General features: G+C 37.2%; 1 protein-coding gene across 3 annotated transcripts; it reads right to left on the minus strand.

Annotated features, from left to right (window-relative positions):
* Positions 1-20: 20 nt before the first annotated feature.
* LOC127975159 (zinc finger protein 26) lies at positions 21-19,429 on the minus strand. Of its 3 annotated transcripts, none has more exons than XM_052578990.1 (7): positions 19,353-19,429; positions 15,067-15,230; positions 10,486-11,917; positions 8,671-9,106; positions 4,931-5,025; positions 1,818-2,248; positions 21-905 (listed from the first exon to the last, which is right to left on the minus strand). In XM_052578990.1, exons 2-7 carry the CDS (start codon positions 15,226-15,228, stop codon positions 381-383), a joined length of 3,081 nt encoding a protein of 1,026 aa, XP_052434950.1. In that variant the 5' UTR covers positions 15,229-15,230; positions 19,353-19,429; the 3' UTR covers positions 21-380. The 3 variants fall into 3 exon arrangements, with proteins under 3 accessions (XP_052434950.1, XP_052434949.1, XP_052434951.1); XM_052578989.1 differs by lacking the exon at positions 19,353-19,429 and adding an exon at positions 17,289-18,575; XM_052578991.1 differs by lacking the exon at positions 19,353-19,429 and adding an exon at positions 17,289-18,573 and having other exon boundaries at positions 8,671-9,103.
* Between the last annotated feature and the right edge of the window lie 1,181 nt (positions 19,430-20,610).

Below are 20,610 nucleotides of genomic sequence, written 5' to 3' on the forward strand. Positions count from 1 at the left end.
TTAAACAGTAACGGACCCCAACAGGCTCAAGCTTTTTATTAAAATTAAACACCACAAATTATGGTTCACTTTTTGTATTAAAGGCAGATAAAACACTCAAACCAAAAGATAAGATCAAATCGTAATTACAGCGTTGCCATTCATATGCAAAAACCTTTGTGATTTTATTTTCTCCAGGGTAAAGATGTCAAATTGTTGTATTTCTATATTGCAAAAGCGAAATATGTCCTAATCAATGAGACATCTCTCAGAAAATCCACACAAACTTTTGTTAAGTCCATACCTATTGTTATACCTATTGCTGTATCTGCCTTTCTTTTTCAAACAAACAAACAAACAAAAATTCTTCACGTTCACCCCGCATTCATCTGATCATATTGTTACACGGTCTCCTCTAAGATAACCTCAATAGTGTGAGGCACATCCTGACCCTCCACTACATTTATGGAGGGAACTGTGATAGTTGGCACAGTGATGGTGGGCATGTTGAGGTTGGAGTGCAGGAAGACCACAGAGGAGCTGCCTTCCTCTGCCACCAGCATGCCCTCCTGGACCACAGGTATGGCGGATGAGGAGGATGGTGAAGATGAAGAAGACTCCTGTACTAAGAGGATGGTCTGCACTGCTGCGTCATCATCTGCGTTCTGTGCGGAAGGATCCACGGGGTCGTTGGCGTGCTGACGCATGTGTTTGTCGAGGTTGGGTCGTGAGCGGAAGGCAGTGGGACACCGAGGGCAGATGTACGGCCGCTCGCCGCTGTGCACACGAGCGTGCTCAGTTAACCTCGCTGCTACGCTGAAGCTTTTACCGCACACCCAGCACGTGAACGGACGCTCGCCGCTATGAATGCGCTCGTGATCCTGCAGGTGCGGAAGCTGCCGGAAACGCTTCCCACAATGAGAGCACTGAAACAGAGAGAGCAGGTGAATGAGTGAAAAATCTTGTTCTCATCATTGCTGATTTGTTAATGAAAGAATTTCTGATTTCGTAAATGATAATGGAGCTGAGATGAAAAAATGAATGCCATAATGTTACTAGTAATAGTTTGCAACATGGAAAATAAATATTTAATTCTTTAAAGCATGAGAAACGCAGAACACAGAGACTTGAAAAAATAGAAAAGTTAAGAAAAGTGGCCAATAAAGATACTACTATTTTAGTAGCTTAGTTTTTTTATGTTTAATATTGATCATTTTTACTAATTGTTTAAAATTCTTAAATGTTTATACATTACTCTTATACTCTCCAAAGATAAATTTTTTGATCAAAATACAGTAAAAACAGCAATATTGCGAAATGTTTTTATAATTTAAAATTAAACTAAAATAAATAGATTATCTATTTTAATATATTTCTAAATGTAATTTCAAAACTTAGCAGCTTCAGTGTCACATGAACCTTCAGAAAGCATTTTATTGAATTAATGTACTGTATTATTGATTTCTTATTGTTGTGCCTGTTGTGTTGCTTAATATCTTTGTAGAAAGTAAATTTAAAAATCCCCAGGATTCTTTAATAAATAAAAAAGTTTAATATAAAGCATTTATTTCTAATATAAATACTTTGTAACATTATACATCTCTACTGTCATTTTTGATCAATCTAACACATCCTTTCTGAATAAAAGTATTAAAAAATCATACTGATGGCACACACTTGAATAACAGTATATTATTATATTTTAGCCAGAGAAAGCTGGCCTAAAACTAATGAAGTAAAAATTTAAAAATCACAATAAATATGAACACTGGAACCAGCACTTATTTCAGCCATTCAGGATCTCTTTTTCCTGAGAAAAAAAAAACACCTCCAAATACCTCAAAGGGTCTCTCGTTGGTGTGCGTCCTCATGTGAACAGTGAAAGTGGACGCGTAGGCAAACTCTTTTCCGCAGAAGTCACAGGTGAATCGGCGTGGGGCATTTCTTTTGCCTAATGCTCCACAGCAGTGGGCCAAGAGATGCTCCCCTAGAGCAGTGCTGGAGGCGAAGCGGCGTCTGCAGGGGGTGAGCGGGCACCGCAGGGGCGTCTGGCCCGTGTGGGAGAGGCGATGCAGGTCAAGACCATCCTGAGTCACGCAGCGGTGGCCGCACATATCGCACTCCAGCTGACCTCCCACCTTGCCTCTTCCCTGACCTTTATATCTGCGGCGGCCCTTGTCCTCCCCTGTGCAGCGCTGCAGGTGTGTGTCCAGCACTGTCTGATTCAGGAACTGAGAGCCGCAGTTAGGACACGACTTTGGCTCTTTATCTACAAACAAAGACAGAGAGTTTGAGAGTGGGGTAAGATGTGTCACTCACTATGTAAGTGGCAAACTGAAGTGAACATTTTGAATATTTCTTAACATTAACATTTCTAAATAAAGCACAGATTCCATTCCGTGTGTTCAAGAGGACTAAACTGTTGCTTCCTGGGAAACTGGTGCAAATGATCAATAATAAAATTGTCCAGTCATATGATCTGTTGAGACAAAGTCACATGACTTTATATTCAGGAATTTATTCAGTAAAGGATTTCTATCACATTTAATGTGCATATTTCCAAATCATTAAAAAAAGATCAACCTCAATTGAGCACTTTGTTCATGCACATTTAAAAATGTTTAGCACTTCTTACCATTTCTATACAGCTTTTTTATGATGTCCTAAAACGCATGTAAATATGTGGATGGAAACTACTACTGTGTTCACATGGCCATATTTAAATCGCCATACAGCTCTAGACTGAGGGATGAAAAATTATAAAATATTTAGGATTGAAAGATGTTTTTTATAGAAATGTAAACATACATTTTCTAGATGCAGGCCAAATATATTTTATATCGAAGCTAATTTGTCCAAGTCTAAACACATATGTCATACATCTTGATGAATTACCAATACATAAAACTTTATAAACTGTAAACTCTAGCTTTCATTAACGGTTATACGCGTGTTCACAAGAGAATGGTTTTTCAGAGGATGATGTAGGATGTAGGTTTAGCTTAAGCTGCATCACAAATTACAAGTACAAAACAAATAATTGTAAAGAAAAACGCATTGCTTCCCTTCAGGAGGCCTTTATTAACCCCCTAGAGGCGTGTGGAGTACTTTTTGCGATGGATGGACACACTTTTTTGTACTTCAAAAACTGCCATTATAAAGCTTGGAAGAGCCAGGACATTGTTAAATATAACTAATCTCATTTTCAGATTATATTCATCTGAAAGAAGAAAGTCATATACACTTAGGATGGCTTGAGGTTGAGAAAAATATGGGTTAATTCTCACTGTAATTTACATTATTAAAGCAAATAATTTTATCAGACGGGTAACTATAGGATAACGTGTGAGATACTTAATGCTAAACCGTGTGCCCAGTTAAAATATTTTTATATAAAATATTATTAAAATATGAATAAATCATATATATTCTAAAAAGTGACCTTTACCCTGGACATGACAGAGTTTACCCTCATATGATGGGCAAGTTATCCAATAACTTTTTCCCACACGTTCCCTCACACACACGCACACAAAAAATAATCTTCTACTTGTTATAGACTGAGAAAAACAAACATGTTTCGATTGTTCCTCATCTAAAAAGAGGGCCGGAGACGAAGATAGCAACACAAACATGAGCACACAAAAAGCTCCTTCTTATTTACACAGGACCAACCAGAGACAGCCATCTGATAAACAGACATTTCACAGAATGCACAGCGCATACACAGAAATAACAGCACTTTATGGGGGTCACGGGTGATGTGATGTTTAGATGCAGGGCATTCAAACTGTCGGGCTGTGACTCAGCCTCACTGACCTTTCCAGGCTTTTAAAAGCTTCAACTAAGCAACTCTGCACTCCCGTATTTACACCTGCATAAAAAAATCTATCCTGCTTCGTTCTCTGCTTCTGTTCAGCTCAAGAGGGGAACAGCTGCGGCAGTGGACCGATCCGTGTAAGAGCCTCTGATCAGAGGTGATAGTGATCAGCAGCTGATCTTATCAATATACACAACCCATCCTGATCAATGTGACCTTTGACCCCATCTATTTACTTGGAAGCAATCGATGAAAGCTCATTCATTTGACAGATCTGTCAGAGAGTTTGTGTGTGTGTGTGTGTGTGTGTGTGTTCAGAAACAAACAAGAACCCACACAGAGCTGTGACTCGAAAGAAGAAACTGATTAAAGTGAGTTTGTGAGTGTACTTGGGATATCCATATTGATTTACTTACTATAATTATTATTACGATATAATGAACAGTTAATACAAACAGTAGCTTTAGAAGTAGCTTTATTTACTATATATATATATATAGTAGTAAGCTGTAGTTAATAAAAAAAAAGAGCACTCAAATATATATACATACACACACACACACACACACACACACCTAGATGTAGATATTGATATTCAATTTTATGTTTATACGTTTTTTATTTAGAGGGGTCCTATTATGCTCTTATAAAAAGTCTTGATTTTGTTTTGTACTAGAATAGGCTCTCATACTAGGTTGCTCCAAAAACATAATTATTTCTCACATATTTTATATTGTTTCAACACCTCTCTGCCCTGTCTGGCATGAACGGCTCGAATAGTTGGCCCAACTTCTGAAAAACGAAATGTGCTTTGATTGGTCAGCTGGTCCAGTGTGTGTTGTGATTGGCAGCACTCGGTACCTGGTCCGGAAATATCACACCACTTACCCCTGCAGCGAGCTTCAGTGAGTTTGAGATCACAAATCCTGGAAAATTTGCATTGTAGTCCAAATGAGTTGAAGCCCAAATGATATGCGCTCAATTAAATCAATGATCATCTTGTTTAATTAATTTAATTACATTAATCAATTTTTAGGCCTAATCCTAACACTAATCATGTAGAAAATAGCATGTGAATGAGAGCTTGTAAGGACAAAAGGCTGAGTGTGTAAGTGTTTCCTGCAGGCTGACCTTGGTGGATGAGAGAGTGGAGGTCCAGCTCTTTGCGTCGTATAAATGCCTCCCCGCACACATTGCAAGGGAAGGGATGGCTGGTGTGTAGGAGTCTAGAACAGCGAAAAACAGAGAAAGTGAATAAGAAAGGCTGCATCATGCAAACCCTGGAGCCAATCCAGCACCAATCGCTGAGAGAAAATTTACGTTTCGATTCACCCACATATCATAAGACACACAGTCATGTACGTGCATAGAGTTATAATTAACATCACCGGTAAATAATGCAGCTTCAACTTTGTCTTTGAGCTAAAGAAACGTCACTAAACTGAAGCGTGTGGGAGAGTGGCAGACTCTATAAATGTCTTAAAGCCCACTCGCAGGGGATTCAAATCAGCAGGGGCCTTACTAATTATTCCTGAAATCAATAATTACTGCTTATATTTACTTTCCAGTCCTGTGGCAATCTGTCATTTTTAACCAGTGCCCTCAGTAAAATGACTGGTGAAAGAAATATCATCTGATTTATTATTGTTATTATTATTATTATTATTGATGTTTTAATTTAGAATGCAATTTCAGTAATTAACTGACAAATGCTTATTAGTTGTAAACAACCGAACAGTTTATCTGCTTTCTGATCTTATTAGCTGTATCACTGCTCTGGAAAATCAAGAAAGTTTGATGGTACCGAGATAATAACTCTGTTCAATTGCAGCATTAATGTGCTTTACTCCTGTGCCACTGAGCATTATGAGAGAACCAGTAATGAAGGCCCTTGTGAATAGAGTTTCAAATAATTAGACAAGCATTATAATCTCACAATGTATTATAAAGAGGCATTCTCCAAATCTGGTTATTGAACTTCTTTAGAATTCATCTTGTTTCAGAGTAAGTAACACCACATTCATTTGTAGTCAGTATGCTGATGACACCAAACACAGAGGAAATAACTGCAAACACATAAGGAAAGCAGTCATATCTCACACTACCATCATTAAGGTACTTAGCAGGAAGAAGCATTCACCCTGTTGAATGTTTTTCATTTTCTGCTCCCTAAGTGTTTAACTATGCCAAGCATTTCAATCTGAAAATCCATCATGTTTCGATTTTTTTTTTTTTGTCTTTACTGGAAACATTCCCTCTTCTCGACACATTCCTACATTGCTACACATATTTCCTTTGTGAAAAACAAAGGGGAAAATGTATGTACAATTAATTATACATTTTCGAGACGTCGTGTCAATGTGTAAATATGTAATATATGAAACGTGTAAAATATAAATTTAGGCAATTCTGTGTGTGTGTCTTATTTACTTACATCAAACTTCATTAGGTTATACACAATTTATTTGTGACCCTGGACCATAAAACCAGTCAGAAGTTGCACGGGTATATTTGTAGCAATAGCCCACAATACATTGCATGGGTCAAAATGATTGATTTTAATAATCATTAGGATATTAAGTTAAGATCATGTTCTATGAAGATACAGGTGCTGGTTATATAATTAGAATATCATCAAAAAGTTGATTTATTTCACTAATTCCATTCAAAAAAAATGAAACTTGTATATTATAATCATTCATTACACACAGACTGATATATTTCAAATGTTTATTTCTTTTAATTTTCATGATTATGACTGACAACTAAAGAAAATCCCAAATTCATTATCTCAGAAAATAAGAATATTACTTAAAACAATACAAAGAAAGGCTTTTTAGAAATCTTGGCCACCTGAGAAGTATGAACATGAAAAGTATGAGCATTTGCAGCACTCAATACTTAGTTGGGGCTCCTTTTGCCTGAATTACTGCAGCAATGCGGCGTGGCATGGAGTCGATCAGTCTGTGGCACTGCTAAGGTGATTCACTTTTTGAATGGAATTAGTGAAGTAAATCAACTTTTTGATGATATTCTAATTATATGGCCGGCACCTGTATTGTAAATTTCCTACCGTAAATATATAAAAACTCTGGGGTCGGTAAGATTTCTAAGTGTTAGGCAAAGAAGTCTCTTATGCCCATAAAGACTGGATTTTATTTTTTTATTTTTTTTGATAAATGCTGTAAAAATAGTAATCTAAAATATGATTACAAATTAAAATAAATATTTCTTGCTTATTTTTAGATATAAAATGTAATTTATGGCTATGACGCGAAGCTGGATTTTCAGCATCATTACTCCAGTCTTCAGTATCACATGATCCTTCAGAAATCATTCTGATATGATGATCTGGTGCTCAAGTAACGTGACAAAAACTGTTGTGCTGCTTAATATTTATGTGGAAGCTGTAACGCATGTTTTCAAGATTCTTTTAGTGCATAGAAAGTTCAAAAGAAATATTTTTGTGACAGTATAATTTTACTGTCAGCTTTGATCAGTTTAATGCATCCTTGAAGAATAAAAGTTTTTAATTTTTTTTATATCTTGAGTAAAGCAAAGCCACATGGCAGCAAGATGTCTAATGTCTATGGTGACTGTTTAGAGCTCCTGTTTTTATTTCTTCAAGATTCACATTGACTGGAGGCCAAAATAAGGCATTGCTAATCAGAAGTATTCCTGATGTTGTACAGTTTGACAGGGCAAGTGTTTTCGGTTCAGAAAAACCTGTAGGGACGTTGACTATAACATGTAAGGGCCCAAATAGAGCTTGTTAACCAACAAGAACAATCTATGATTAGCCCGGTGTCATCTCAAGTCAAGTTCCCGTTTAAATGAATCTGGCATCAGGCCCTTTTGCTCAGACAGGCAGCAAAAATCAAATGTTTTCGTATATCTGACTCAAACCCGTCACACAAAAAAATACACGTAAAGCTTGCTATGTTTACAGCTGTAAAGATCATTTTCACTCACTCTTTTGGTATACACAAAAAACTCATCTGTTCTCTCACACACCTCGTAGTTCAGCACCGCAGCGAGATGTCATGATAGACAGGAGAAGAGGCAGTTTTCCGTCCTCTCTTCCCACACTGACAGCTACTTGGAGTTGTTGTTGTTTGAGAAAGTCTGGCATCATGCTGACGCTCACATCATTACTACAACAACCCATGTTGATGCACCGGATACTGACTGCACTGTCTGAGCAAACGGATCAGATTTCATCACTTGCTAAATGGCAGTGCAGACAGTAGCTCCTAAAGATCAGATTTGATAACCAGCGTGAGATCATTTACGTTTTTGTCGCCAGCTACTTATACCTTTCCATTTCTCAGATGAAATAAAGATCATCTCTGAAAACAAGCTAAAAATGAGGATGAACACATGTCATTCCAAACCTATGTGTCTTTCTTACTTCTATGGAACACAAAAGAAGAGATATACAGTGGTGGCCAAAATTATTAGAAGTAAATTAGAACTTAAATGGTTTCATGTCAGTTATTTCCATGTTCTGCTGTAGTGTGTCATTAGAAAATATAATTTGGAAATCATTCATTTTGCCATTAACTGTAATAATCCTGTGAGATTTTCACAAGGAGGCTGACAACAGCCAGTGCTTCACACAGAGATCTGATTGTGTCAAAATGTGATGATATTTACACAATACATTTACGCTGGTCAGTGCACCTTGGAATTCTTTTCTTTCTACTTTTGTCAATTAAATAACAGTTAAAGGGAATGAACAAATCACAGATTCTTGATTTTGCTGCATTTTACAAAATGACCCAACTTCTCTGGAATTGATATATTAATATATTAATATAGTTACTGAAAGTGATGATGAATTGAGATTATTGGTTGAAACACACACAGACCTGTGACTCTTCAGCTGGGACTCAAACTTGAAGCTGGCTGGGCACTCTGGGCAGATGTGCAGACCCCCATCGCTCGACTGTCCCTTGCCTTTTCTTCTGCCTCTGATCTTGCGTTCCTGGCTTTCACCCCCCTGGTGAATCAGCATGTGGCGTTTGAGTGACGTCGGCTGGAAGAAGCGCTTGTCACAGAGGGGACAGTTGAATATGCGGGATCCTCCGTGGGTCAGGTTGTGACGTAGCAGGTTGGACGGAGACGGGAAGCTCTTTTTGCAAATTTTGCAGTTGAAGAGTTTCTCACCTGTGTGCTGGAACACATGCTCACGCAGACGGCTGCGCCGCGTAAAGCCCTGCCCACAATGTGGGCACTCGTGGGGCAGGGCAGTGCGTGACCAGTCGCGGCACAGCTTGGCGGGAGCCTCAATGGTGCCGTCTGCTGCTGCCGACAGAAACACTTTGTTAACAGGAAATCTAAACAAAGGAGACTGTCAACAAGTAATATTGAATTCATTTGATACATTTCAGGCTTAAACTTTAAGAACTTTGTGAGATGCCGTGTTCCTGTGGCTCAGTGGTAGAGCATTGTGTTAGCAGCGCAAAAGGTCATGGGTTCGATGGTAAAATGTACAGCCTGAATGCACTGTAAGTCACTTTGGATAAAAGCGTCTGCTAAATGCATAAATGTAAATGCTGATTAAATAATGAACCATATCACAACCTTTAACAGAGACTTGTTACATGCAGGTTTTCACAAATCAATAAAATGCATCTACCTGTACATATGTGACCCTGGAACACAAAACCAGTCTTAAGCCACTGGTTTATTTTAGCAATAACCAAAATGAGAAATTGACCCTTATGACTGGTTTTGTGGTCCATGGTCACATATGATCTTGTGAATCAATAATTAGTCAGATAATACCGCAAAAAATCTTTATTTATTTATTTTATTTTTTACTTTAAACAAACTTTACTTAACTAGTTTTTTTCTACTATTAAAATACTATATGTTCCATATAATTAAATATTTATGATTATTATAATGGTTTCTGATCTGATGCTCTGATGTCTTTATAAAGCAAAAAAAATTTTCTTCTTCTTTTTTTTTTTTTTACAAAAACGTTTTTTTTACAAAAACTTAAAATGTTCTGATTTTAAGTAATTCATCTGGTACTTTCAGTACTTGAAAATAATTAATCAGCAACTTCACAATTTTGACTTTATGGGATAGTTATAAATAAATTACTTTTTTTCCCCTCTGTGAAACATAAAATGTGACAAACTAAGTGTTTTTTTGTTTTTGTTGGACAAACCTTATGAAAATGAACTATGGTTTTATTACAAATAAATTCAAAAGAACATGGTTACTATAGTTAAACCGTGGTATCCACAAATTAACCATGTTTGTGCTACACTAACCAAAGTTTAACCATGGTATTTGTATCAAAACTGTGGATACACATATGGCAATCAGAACCATGGTTACTACACGTTAACTACAATAAAACCATGATTAATTTTCGTAAGGACATACAAGTCAATAGCAACTAAAACTGTTTGGTTAATTTATCAACATTCTTTAAAATCTCTTTTCCACAGAATAAAGAAAGTCACACAAGTTTGGAATGAGATGAGAGTGAGTAAATGAACTATTCTTTTATGTATTGTCCAACTTGAGTTGAGTTGAGTTGAGTTTTCTCAGGTCTGTTGGTGTACCAGAATCATAGTTACATTGTCAGTTAGTAAAATGCCAGTATGGATTTCCTACTTAGTAAGATCTCTTTGGAATGGTGTTGTGTTGCAAGCACTCAGTCTGACCTGGTTGTCCAAGGTTCACGTTGTCTCCGTGTTTCCCATCAGTAAGGTACAGCCTGCCTTTCACTTCTCCAGCAGGTGGATCTCCCGCAGCTGCGTTCTTATGCTCTCGCCGATGGTACAGGAACTGTGTGGTGCTCATGAAGTCAGCCCCACACTCTGTGCAGGTGTGCAACGCCGCCTCCAAGCCGTGCTCGGTTCTGCGGTGCTCTGCCAACTCCTGGTCACTGGTGAAAACAGATCCGCACTGATGGCAGAGGAAATTCAGTCCTTCTTTGCTCAAAGAGAGAGCCTTTTCAGGTTCCTTGTCTGCGCTGCTTTCCACCTCTCCTTGGATCTCCTCAACAACAGCGCTCTTTTCCATCTCCTCATCTTCTTGCATCTTATCAACGACCACCTCCATACCTTCTTCCTGGTTTGCTTCATTCCTCTCCTCCACCATCTCCACGATCTTCTCCACCAAAACCTCTGAGCCTTCCGTGGCAGGTTCCTGCTCATTCTGGAGAGCCTCGGATCCTCTCATCCCATCATTGTCCAGCTCAACCTCCACGTGTGCTACAGGGGTCTCAGTTATGGTTTGTTCCAGAGTGGTCACCTCCATTAGGCTCTGGCCTTCTCCGGCTGTGGCTAAAAGCAAGAGACCCTCACCTGGGGCCTCTAGGATGGCTGTGGAGAGCTGAGGAATGGCAGGTTGAGCCTGCTTGGGCTTGTCCTCCACCTCGGAGCGGTGCTGCTTTCGGTGATAGAGGAAAAGAGTGGTGTTGAGGAAGCCCTCTCCACAAACCGTGCAGCGGTGTATGGCATCCTTTAAGCCATGCTGATTCTTACGGTGAGTCACAAGCTCTGGAACCAGGCTGAAGCTTTGCCCACACTCCACGCAGAGCAGGCTGGAGGGGGGCTTGGCCTTTTTTTGCCCTCTGCGCCTTGTGGCGGGACTGTTTTCTTCAGCTGAGGACTCCACAGACACAGTTTCCTGAGGATCTATGGGGACACTGTTTCTCTGTACGGCCTTAGGCACCGCTACTCTTCCAGAAACCTCTCCAACTGCCACAAATACCTGCCTAGTGCTCTCCATCTTTAGTTGAGCCTGCCTTCCCTCTTCTTTCACCTCCATCTGTTCGTGTGAATTCTGTGACTGCTCAACGTCCTGATATTCTGTCTGGGTAGGAAGCGTTTGGGCTGCTGTTGCAGCACTTTCAACACTCTGCTCTCCTCCAGGTCCAGGTCCCGGTCCCGGTCCCGTCTTAAGGCAACAACCCATTTTGCGGTGCTGCTGCCACAGTGACAGAGCATCAAAGAGAACCTCACAGTCAGCGCACTGGTACAGAACACGTGGAGCATCCACCTGAAGAGTTTTCTTCTGTTCTAGCAGAGATGACAGATCAACAGCTGTCTGAGTCTGGATCTGGTTAACTGACACATCCTGCATCGCCACCTAGTGAGATGAAAGAAAACATACATCAAGTACTCATGACAAACGATGACAAGTGCAGAGCAAAATAAAAGTTTGGAATAGCACTTTGGGTCAATGATATGTCACTCTTTTAAAAAAAACAAATATATATATATATATACATATAATTATTTTTTTTTTACTGGCACAGCCTGCATCACCACCTGGTGAGATGAAAGAAAGCATAGACTTCACGGAAACAAAAGGTCTCTTCAAAATAAATAATATTTATCTCTCTCTTTTTTGGCATAAACCTTTTATTATTTAATATAATTATTTCTTAGAAAAATATTTTAACTGCTTCACTGCAATGTCAATACATCTCTTAAAATATCAGATAATCTGGCATTTTTTGTAACGAGGCAAAGTTGGTTCTCATCGTCATGTCATGTGATGCAAACTCCTCCAAAACTCAATATAGATGAATTAATAATTAATATTTGTAAGAAATAAATTATGTATTTAAAAACATATTTGAACAATGTTATTACATTTAAACCTTTCTTCAATTAATTTCGAAAGTTATATGAATTTAAAGAAAAAATATATTTACTTCTCTTTATCACTCAAATTCTTATTTGTCATTGACCCATTTTCATAAATTATACTTCACAGAAGCCATTTGTAAAAATTCTATTCTACATTTTTCAAATTTATTTCAGATTTTCATCATTATTTTAAACATTTATGGAGCCCTGCATGTCATGCAAGAAAAAATGTATAAATCGTGTGTATGATTTACTAATTCCTTCCCTCAATGTACTTAATTAAACGTGCGCACGATTTACAAATTTGTTCCCTCGATTTGCTAAATCTTCCGCACAATTTAGTAATTTGTTCTCTCGATTTATAAATCATGTACACGATTTAGCAGATCGAGGGAATTAATTTGTAAATTGTGTGGACAATTTATAAATCGAGGGATTAAAAAGTAAATCGTGCGCACGTTTAAGCCTACTTTTTTCCTGTATGTCATGTGCGGGGCTCCGTAAATATTTCATCTTAACTGCTTAAATTGTAAAGTTGTGTTGGAAAGAAACATACATTTTAAAATGTCTCAGTGTAAAGCATGCATAAACATCTGAATCTGTGCAAAGCAGTTGCAATGCCAATAATGTGTTTATTTGATTTTTTATATTTATGTAACACTTGATTGTCTGGGTTTTCAGTACAGTGTTTTTTGTATTGTATAAGGACTTTAATATTTTATATACACTGAAAAAGAACAAACAAGTTTGAACTTCTTCTCGAACACAGTGACCGAGAGGAAACACCCCGGTGCTGACTGCTCTCACAGAGTGTAAAAACCAACTCAAGGAGTTAGCTCATGTCACACTCAATTCAAGCTAACATTCACACTGTTATCAAGGGCACAGCGTGGGGGTCCGTGTTACCATCATCTGACGCAACCGGCTGCGACATCCCATTGAACTGACATGGCACAAACTGTTTGTGTTTGCCATGCTATCTTTTTTTAATAGTTTAAGCACCCATTTAAGCCATCTTGATGAGAGGGTATTAAGAGTAGAGGATGACTCAGAGAGACAGGGAGGTTTGGCTGAGGACATCCGTAAACCGGATGTTTCGAATGAGATAAGAGCAGATGGAGATCTAAAAACAAAGTCAAAGAGACGATGCCACTGCGAAACCGACATAACAGGCTGCAGCCTTGTCTCGTTCACCAGCTGAAATGGAGCAGCGTTATCATCACATACTCAAAATGAGGTGAAAAATATTGATATAAAGAGGTTTTCATTTTTTTTTTTTTTTGTACTGCCCTCTGAGATCCACTTATGATGTTATCAACATTTGTACATCAAAAAACATAATTTAGAAAGTAATAATTAACACTACATGGGCAAATCGGTGGGCGGGGCTAACTTCTTCTGAGGAGGCGGTGCTTATCCACACTATTACATCAGAGTTTTACATTCCACAAGCTTTTGTTGTAGCAGACTGCCTTCAATATAAGATGTTTTTAGACTAACAAATACATTTTGAGGATGTTTTTATAGTACAGTGACCTATTTGTTAAAAGATTTTGGTTTCTCAGTTCATGAACCCTTTAAAATAATTAAAACCCAACTTAAAACAAACTTGTGACATGTCTGTCAATACTCTGTCACCTGCCTCTGTTTAAAAGAAAGCTGTAAGTTAATTGTTCACCACTTTAAAGTGTATTTTGTATATTCATTTTCAAAATCACGTTTCACAACGTAATGACATTTCTAGTTTTTATGTGAGCTTTGATCCTTGCAATTAAACCTCTGTATTGCTAGTATTCATACTTAAGTCTGCACTTATTTAATGCATTTAAAAGCCTGTTTAAGAAAATGAATGAAAAAAATTGAAATATAGGCCTACATATAAAGCCCATTACATGAAAACGGAACAGCAACATATCCATTTCTAATTAAAACCTTTATATGGAGAAATAGTTGAATATTTCTGTTGGAGGCTTTGTCTATGACAATGCAAAAATGAAAAGGCACATTTTCTCATTTGATTCCCCTTTTTCCTGAGTGGTGATTTGCTACTTGTTTCAAATGCAGAAAGAAAGAAAATGTCTTTTTCAGCTGTGACTAATAACTAACTTGAAGAGAGCTACTCCAATCATTATAAAAACAGTCAAGCATTAATTCAAACTTGACTGTTTTTATAACAACTAGAGTAAAAGTGCATCAACATCAGAGCGTAAAAGACAGAATCTCAAGTGCCTCATTTCCCCCCTGTAGTGAAGAGGCAAATTAGCAGTTGCGTAAAAAACCCATCCGCTTACAAAATTATCCTTTTACATTTCAGCTCACCATTCAGGATTACTGGAAGCTGCTCTTCAAATTTTCTAGTCTATTTTGGATAATTATAGTTACGAGTTCAAGGGGTATTAAGGGGATACAATAGATTACATTTTTCACAGGCTTTCAGAAGCTACATGTTAATGCACCCCATTTAAAGATAATGCTGAGTAACACCATAAAGAAAAATTGGCTTGTTTTAATGAAAAGGAACTTGACAAATCCATCTCATGTGACTCTTAGGAAGAAGATGATTTCCTGGGAGTTTTATCAGAAAGATAAAGTAGTGAAGTAGTTTAGGGTGAACAGTGCATGCTGGGAGATATGTGTCTATACCTGTGGCAGACCGGCGGCGGTGGCTGCAGCCTCGATGGGCGTCTCATTGGGCAACAGTTGTGGATTCTCCGCAGTGCAGGTCATCTGATGTGCGAGCACTTCCTCCAGTGTGGGAAACTCCCGATAACAGGGAAAGCACATGTACACTGAAGAGGACTCCATGGCTGCTCAAAACACACAAGAATATAAGTAAAACAATAATACAAGTTTGATTGAAGGGTATAAAGGTTTGACTCCAATAACAGTGCCATCTTTTGTACAACTAAAAATAAACTGCAGCAATCCTACTTGCACTCCAACTGGACCATTTAAAAAAAAAGGGACAAATTAAAAAAATAAAGTATCTAGCACTTAACATTCATTTAACAAAAAGAGGTATTGGGGACAGTTTAATGCATACCTATATATATATATATATATATATATATATATATATATAAAGTGGGGCTCGAAAGTTTGGGCACCCCTTGCAGAATTTGTGAAAATGGGAATAATTGTCAAAACATAAGACAGATCATACTAAATGCATGATATTTTTTTATTTAGTACTGTCCCTAGTAAAATATTGTACATAAAAGATATTAACATTTAGTCCACAAGACAAAAAAATTGCTGAAATTATTAAAATTACCCCCTCAAAAGTTTGGGAACCCTTGATTCTTAATACTGTGTTCTGTTACCTGATGATCCTCGGCTGTCTTTCTGTTTTGTGATGGTTGTGCATGAGTCCCTTGTTTGTTCTGAACAGTTAAACTGAGAACTGTTCTTCAGAAAAATCTTTAAGGTCCTGCAGATTCTTCAGTTTTCCAGCATCTTTGCATATTTGAACCCTTTCCAGCAGTGACTTTATGACTTTGAGATCCATCGTTTCACACTCAGGACAATGGAGGCACTCAAACACAACTATTAAAAAGATTCAAACATTCACTGATGCTCCAGAAGGAAACAAGATGCATAAAGAGCTGGGGGTTGAAAACTTTTGGAATTTGAAGATCAAGGTAAGTTGTACTTAATTTGTGTACCGGGAAACATACAAGTATCTTCTGTTGCTTACGAAGGGCAGAACTAAAAAATTTCAACAAAATAAGACAAATTTGGACATCTTCATCGTGTTCAAAAGTTTTCACCCCCTGGCTCTTTATGCATCTTGTTTCCTTCTGGAGCATCAGTGAACGTCTGAACCTTTTTTAATAGTGGTTTCTGAGTGCCTTAGTTGTCCTTAGTGTGAAAAGATGTATCTCAAAATCATAAAGTCACTGCTGGAAAGGGTTCAAATATGCAAAGTTGCTGGAAAACTAAAGAATCTTCAGGACCGTAAAGATTTTTCTGAAGAACGCTGCTCAGTTTAACTGTTCAGAACAAACAAGGGACTCATGCACAACCATCACAAAACAGAAAGACAGCCGAGGATCATCAGGTAACAGAACACAGTATTAAGAACCAAGGGTTCCCAAACTTTTGAGTGGGGTTATTTTAATAATTTCAGCATTTTTTTTGTCTTGTGGACTAAATGTTAACATCTTTTATGTATAATATGTTACTCAGGACTGTACTAAATAAAATATAACATGCATTTAGTATGATCTGTCTTATGTTTTGAAAATTACTCACATTTTCACAGATTCTTCAAGGGGTGCCCAAACTTTCGAGCCCCACTGTATAAGCAGATGGTTATATATATATATATATATATATATATATATATATATATATATATATATATATATATATATATATATATATATATATTTTTTTTTTTTTTTTTTTTTTTACATAGTCTTCAATTGTTTAAATTGTATTTATTTATTTGACAAGGATTAGGGTTTTTTGACCTATACTTAAAAAGCTTATGGCTTTTTTTTATTATTATTTTATATGTAGTTTTATTTTTTTACATAATCCTTTTAATTAGCAATTAATAAAATTTATCGAAAACGGCAGGAAAAAAAATAAATGTACACAGTTACAAAACATTTCTATTTCAGAACTTTTTTCCGAACTTCCTATTTTTAGGAAAATATACATATCATGGTAATAAGAGTAAATGTTTCTTGAATATTAGAATGATATCTGAAGGATCATGTTACTGTTAAGACTGGAGAAATGACAGCAGAGGAATAAACTATTTAAAATATATTTAAAAAGACGAGTTATTAGAGTTACTGTATGTAATAAGAGCATAAGAGACTTAAAAAATAAAATAAAATAAAAATCTCACTGACCCTAAACCTTTACAGGAATGTAGCTCAAAACTGAAAAAGAAAAGAAAAAGACAACTATGCCAAAAAAGTCTTTAATGACAAACATTTAGAACTACGAAACTGAAGCATTGATAAGAGTTTTGGGCTGATTCAGGCTGCATGCTACACCTCCATGAAGTGACAGACAGGAAGAGGATGGATGGAAATGTTTTAAGGAAGACAGGAGGATGAGTGTGAAATAACAGATATTCCATGGCAGATGGCAAGTGAAATGTCCTTACAGCATGTTATCAGTGTTAACATGAGGGGGCTGAGTGCTACATGGCGTGCAAACTGTGGCAAAACAAAGCCACACTCATTAGTTTCACTCCACATAATTTATAAAGACGGCACAAAAGACCAAAGAATTAAAGCTGAAATGTCACAAAACAAGCTTAAATATGACTCGGTCATTCTAATTTTTCCTTATAAGAAGCTACTGGTTCTTCAATATCAGGTCAACAATATTTAAAAACAAAATGCATCGGGTAGGTCACTAAACAGATCACATGTAAATAAAGTTTTAAAAGTTAATTATATGTAATAATACCTGTTTTATATACAGCTTAAATTTGAACAGAAATGCATTTAAGTTAAATATTTTTACTGTTGTTCTACATATTGCATATTACATTTTGTCACCAATATTCACAAGTATTTGTGACCCTGGACCACAAAACCAGTCTTAAGTCGCTGGGGTATATTTTTAGCAATAGCCAAAAAAAAAAAAGCATTGTATGGGTCAAAAATTTATATTTCTTTTATGCCTAAAATCATTAGGATATTAAGTAAAGATCATTTTCCATGAAGAGATTTTGTAAATTTCCTACTGTAAATATATCAAAATTTAATTTTTGGTTAGTAATATGCATTTCTACGAATTCATTTGGACAACTTCAAAGGCTATTTTCTCAGTATTTTGATTTTTTTTTTTTGCACCCAGATTTTCAAATAGTTGTATCTCGGCCAAATATTGTCTGATCCTAATAAACCTTACATCATTGGAAAACGAATTTATTCAGCTTTCAGATGATCTATAAATCTAAATTTTGAAAAATTTACACTTAAGACTTGTTTTGTGGTCCAGGGTCACATATGTCAGTTCCTCATCATTGCCATGATTGTCAAAAATATATATATATATAAATGCCATAAAACCAGAAGAGTATCACAAAACAATGGCAATATGTTAACCGGAAACCACAGTATTCATTAAGTTGCTTCTGAATAAATAAATAATAAAAAAAATTGTGCTATAATTATTCTTAAGTATTTATATAACTTCCTACATTACTAAAAATATTAGATGATTTTTTGTTTTTGTTTTTTATCATGCATAATGAGTTTTTATAGTTTTGTCCAAAAAATTAATTAATTAATGCCTTCTAGACTTTAATGTCAAAACACAGACATAAAATGATTAACAACGGTTTCACATATCGGTCATAAGACACTATACCGATATTGATAAACATTTAGATTTTCAGATATAATGGCCATCTACTAATAACTATGTCTGCAGCTAACCCCTAAATCTGTTAATAAGCTATATGTGTTTCTCTGTTGCACCAGAAATGTGATAGTTGCAGGATCTGGAGGGACAGCAGAATCAAGAAGCTGCGCCGACAGGCTAATGAGCTAACACCAGTTAGCCAGCAGCCTCAACTAGCGGGGCTCTGCTGGCCTGCTAGCATTTAGATGCACCAACTTCCTTTTACTGAAAGATGGTTAATATATGAGAAATGCATTTACAGAGCCACAGTCATTGGTTTATTGATATTTATCTGTTCAAAGTGCAGCCGCTATGGGTGCTTGGTCGCGCTCAAACAACTGAATGCCGAGCGCGAGCGAGAGAGAAGCGCCGAAGAAGGGCAGCGCGCGCTTCTTCGGTGGTAGTTTGGCGGAATCCGCCCGTTAGCGAAGGGCGAATGTCTCCCCCAGTCGAGTCTCCGAGATGACAGCTACTGTTGAATTACAGAAACTGTGAATAACCTTGATTAAGTCGCAAAAAAGTATTGCTCCGGTAGAATAAAATATACAACTCACCGATTATGGCCTTCCCCTTTCGTAACTGTCAGAAATGTTATTTGGAACGTCTCAACAAAACACGATCTCATTGGTCCGCTACACTTTTCAAGTCCGCCAATAGAATTCCCCTGAAGTCAAGCGTACTTGCCAAAAATACGTCATCTAGGGCTCTGCAGGTTCAACAGCAGCGAAGACGTTAATGTTAATCTATGACTATTTTAATTGGATTTTGAAATTTACGAAATAAAATAAATTTTATTAACTGAATAAGAATAAAGTATATTAATTGAACTGAACATGTCATGTTGGGAGGATGTAAGTCCAGGCTGTCCACCGTCACATGTGGTGTTCCGCAGGGGTCAGTTCTTGGTCCCATCCTTTTTACCATCTATATGTTACCTCTCGAGTATGTCATCAGCAGACATTGGTTTTTCTTCCATTGTTATGCTGATGTCACGCAGCTCTCAAAACTGCCCCAAACCCCTCAGAAGCCATCTTGCACATCACTGCATGCTTTGAGGAGATAAAGGCATGGATGAACAGCAATTTTCTACAGTTAAATAGTAGTAAAACCGAGGGACTCCTTGTTGGTATCCCCGTCAGATCTGTTCCTTTCCTATAGCTCAGTTCACTTTTGATGGCAAGGACGTTATTCTCTCCTCCTCAGTCACCAACATGGGGGTTAGGTTTGATTCACAGCTGACCCTCAGCGACCATAAAACATCTGTGTAAGACATCATTTCATAATCTACGAAAAATTTCCAAACTCCGCACCCTGTTTACCCTCCCAGATGCAGAGAAACTTATCCATGCCTTTATCTCCTCAAGGCTGGACTACTGCAATGGACTTTTTGTTGGGATTCCTGCTAAGGACATACAAAATTTACAATACATCCAAAACAGTGCTACTAGAATCCTAATGAAAGTAAGGAAATATGAACATATCGCTCTCATCCTTAAATCACGCCATTGACTCCCTGTTTCTTCCCGGATCTAATACAAAATCCTTCTGTTAATCCATAAATGTGTTTTTGGCCAGGCACCTTTGTATCTTCAAGATTTGACTAGCTTACAACCCTCAAATCATGGCCTCAGATAATCAGGTAGCATGCTCCTTCAAGTTCCCTCCACCAAGCTTCGTACTATATAGGGGGGACGAGCCCCACAGCTTTGGAACCATCTTCCTGTCCAGCTGCGAGTCACACAGAGACTGGACTCTTTTACAGCAAACCTGAATACTTTTTTATTTAGGAAAGCATACAATTGCTGAAATATT

Source organism: Carassius gibelio, chromosome B16 (assembly GCF_023724105.1).
Source record: "Carassius gibelio isolate Cgi1373 ecotype wild population from Czech Republic chromosome B16, carGib1.2-hapl.c, whole genome shotgun sequence".
Taxonomy (NCBI): domain Eukaryota; kingdom Metazoa; phylum Chordata; class Actinopteri; order Cypriniformes; family Cyprinidae; genus Carassius; species Carassius gibelio.

Excerpts from the sequence above, each read along its gene's own strand:
- LOC127975159 (XM_052578990.1), bottom strand. The coding sequence starts at position 15,228 with ATGGAGTCCTCTTCAGTGTACATGTGCTTTCCCTGTTATCGGGAGTTT. Across the intron at positions 9,107-10,485 it reads CGTGAACCTTGGACAACCAG|CAGCAGACGGCACCATTGAG; the intron begins GTCAGACTGAGT and ends TTCTGTCGGCAG. Across the intron at positions 2,249-4,930 it reads CCACTCTCTCATCCACCAAG|ATAAAGAGCCAAAGTCGTGT; the intron begins GTCAGCCTGCAG and ends CTTTGTTTGTAG.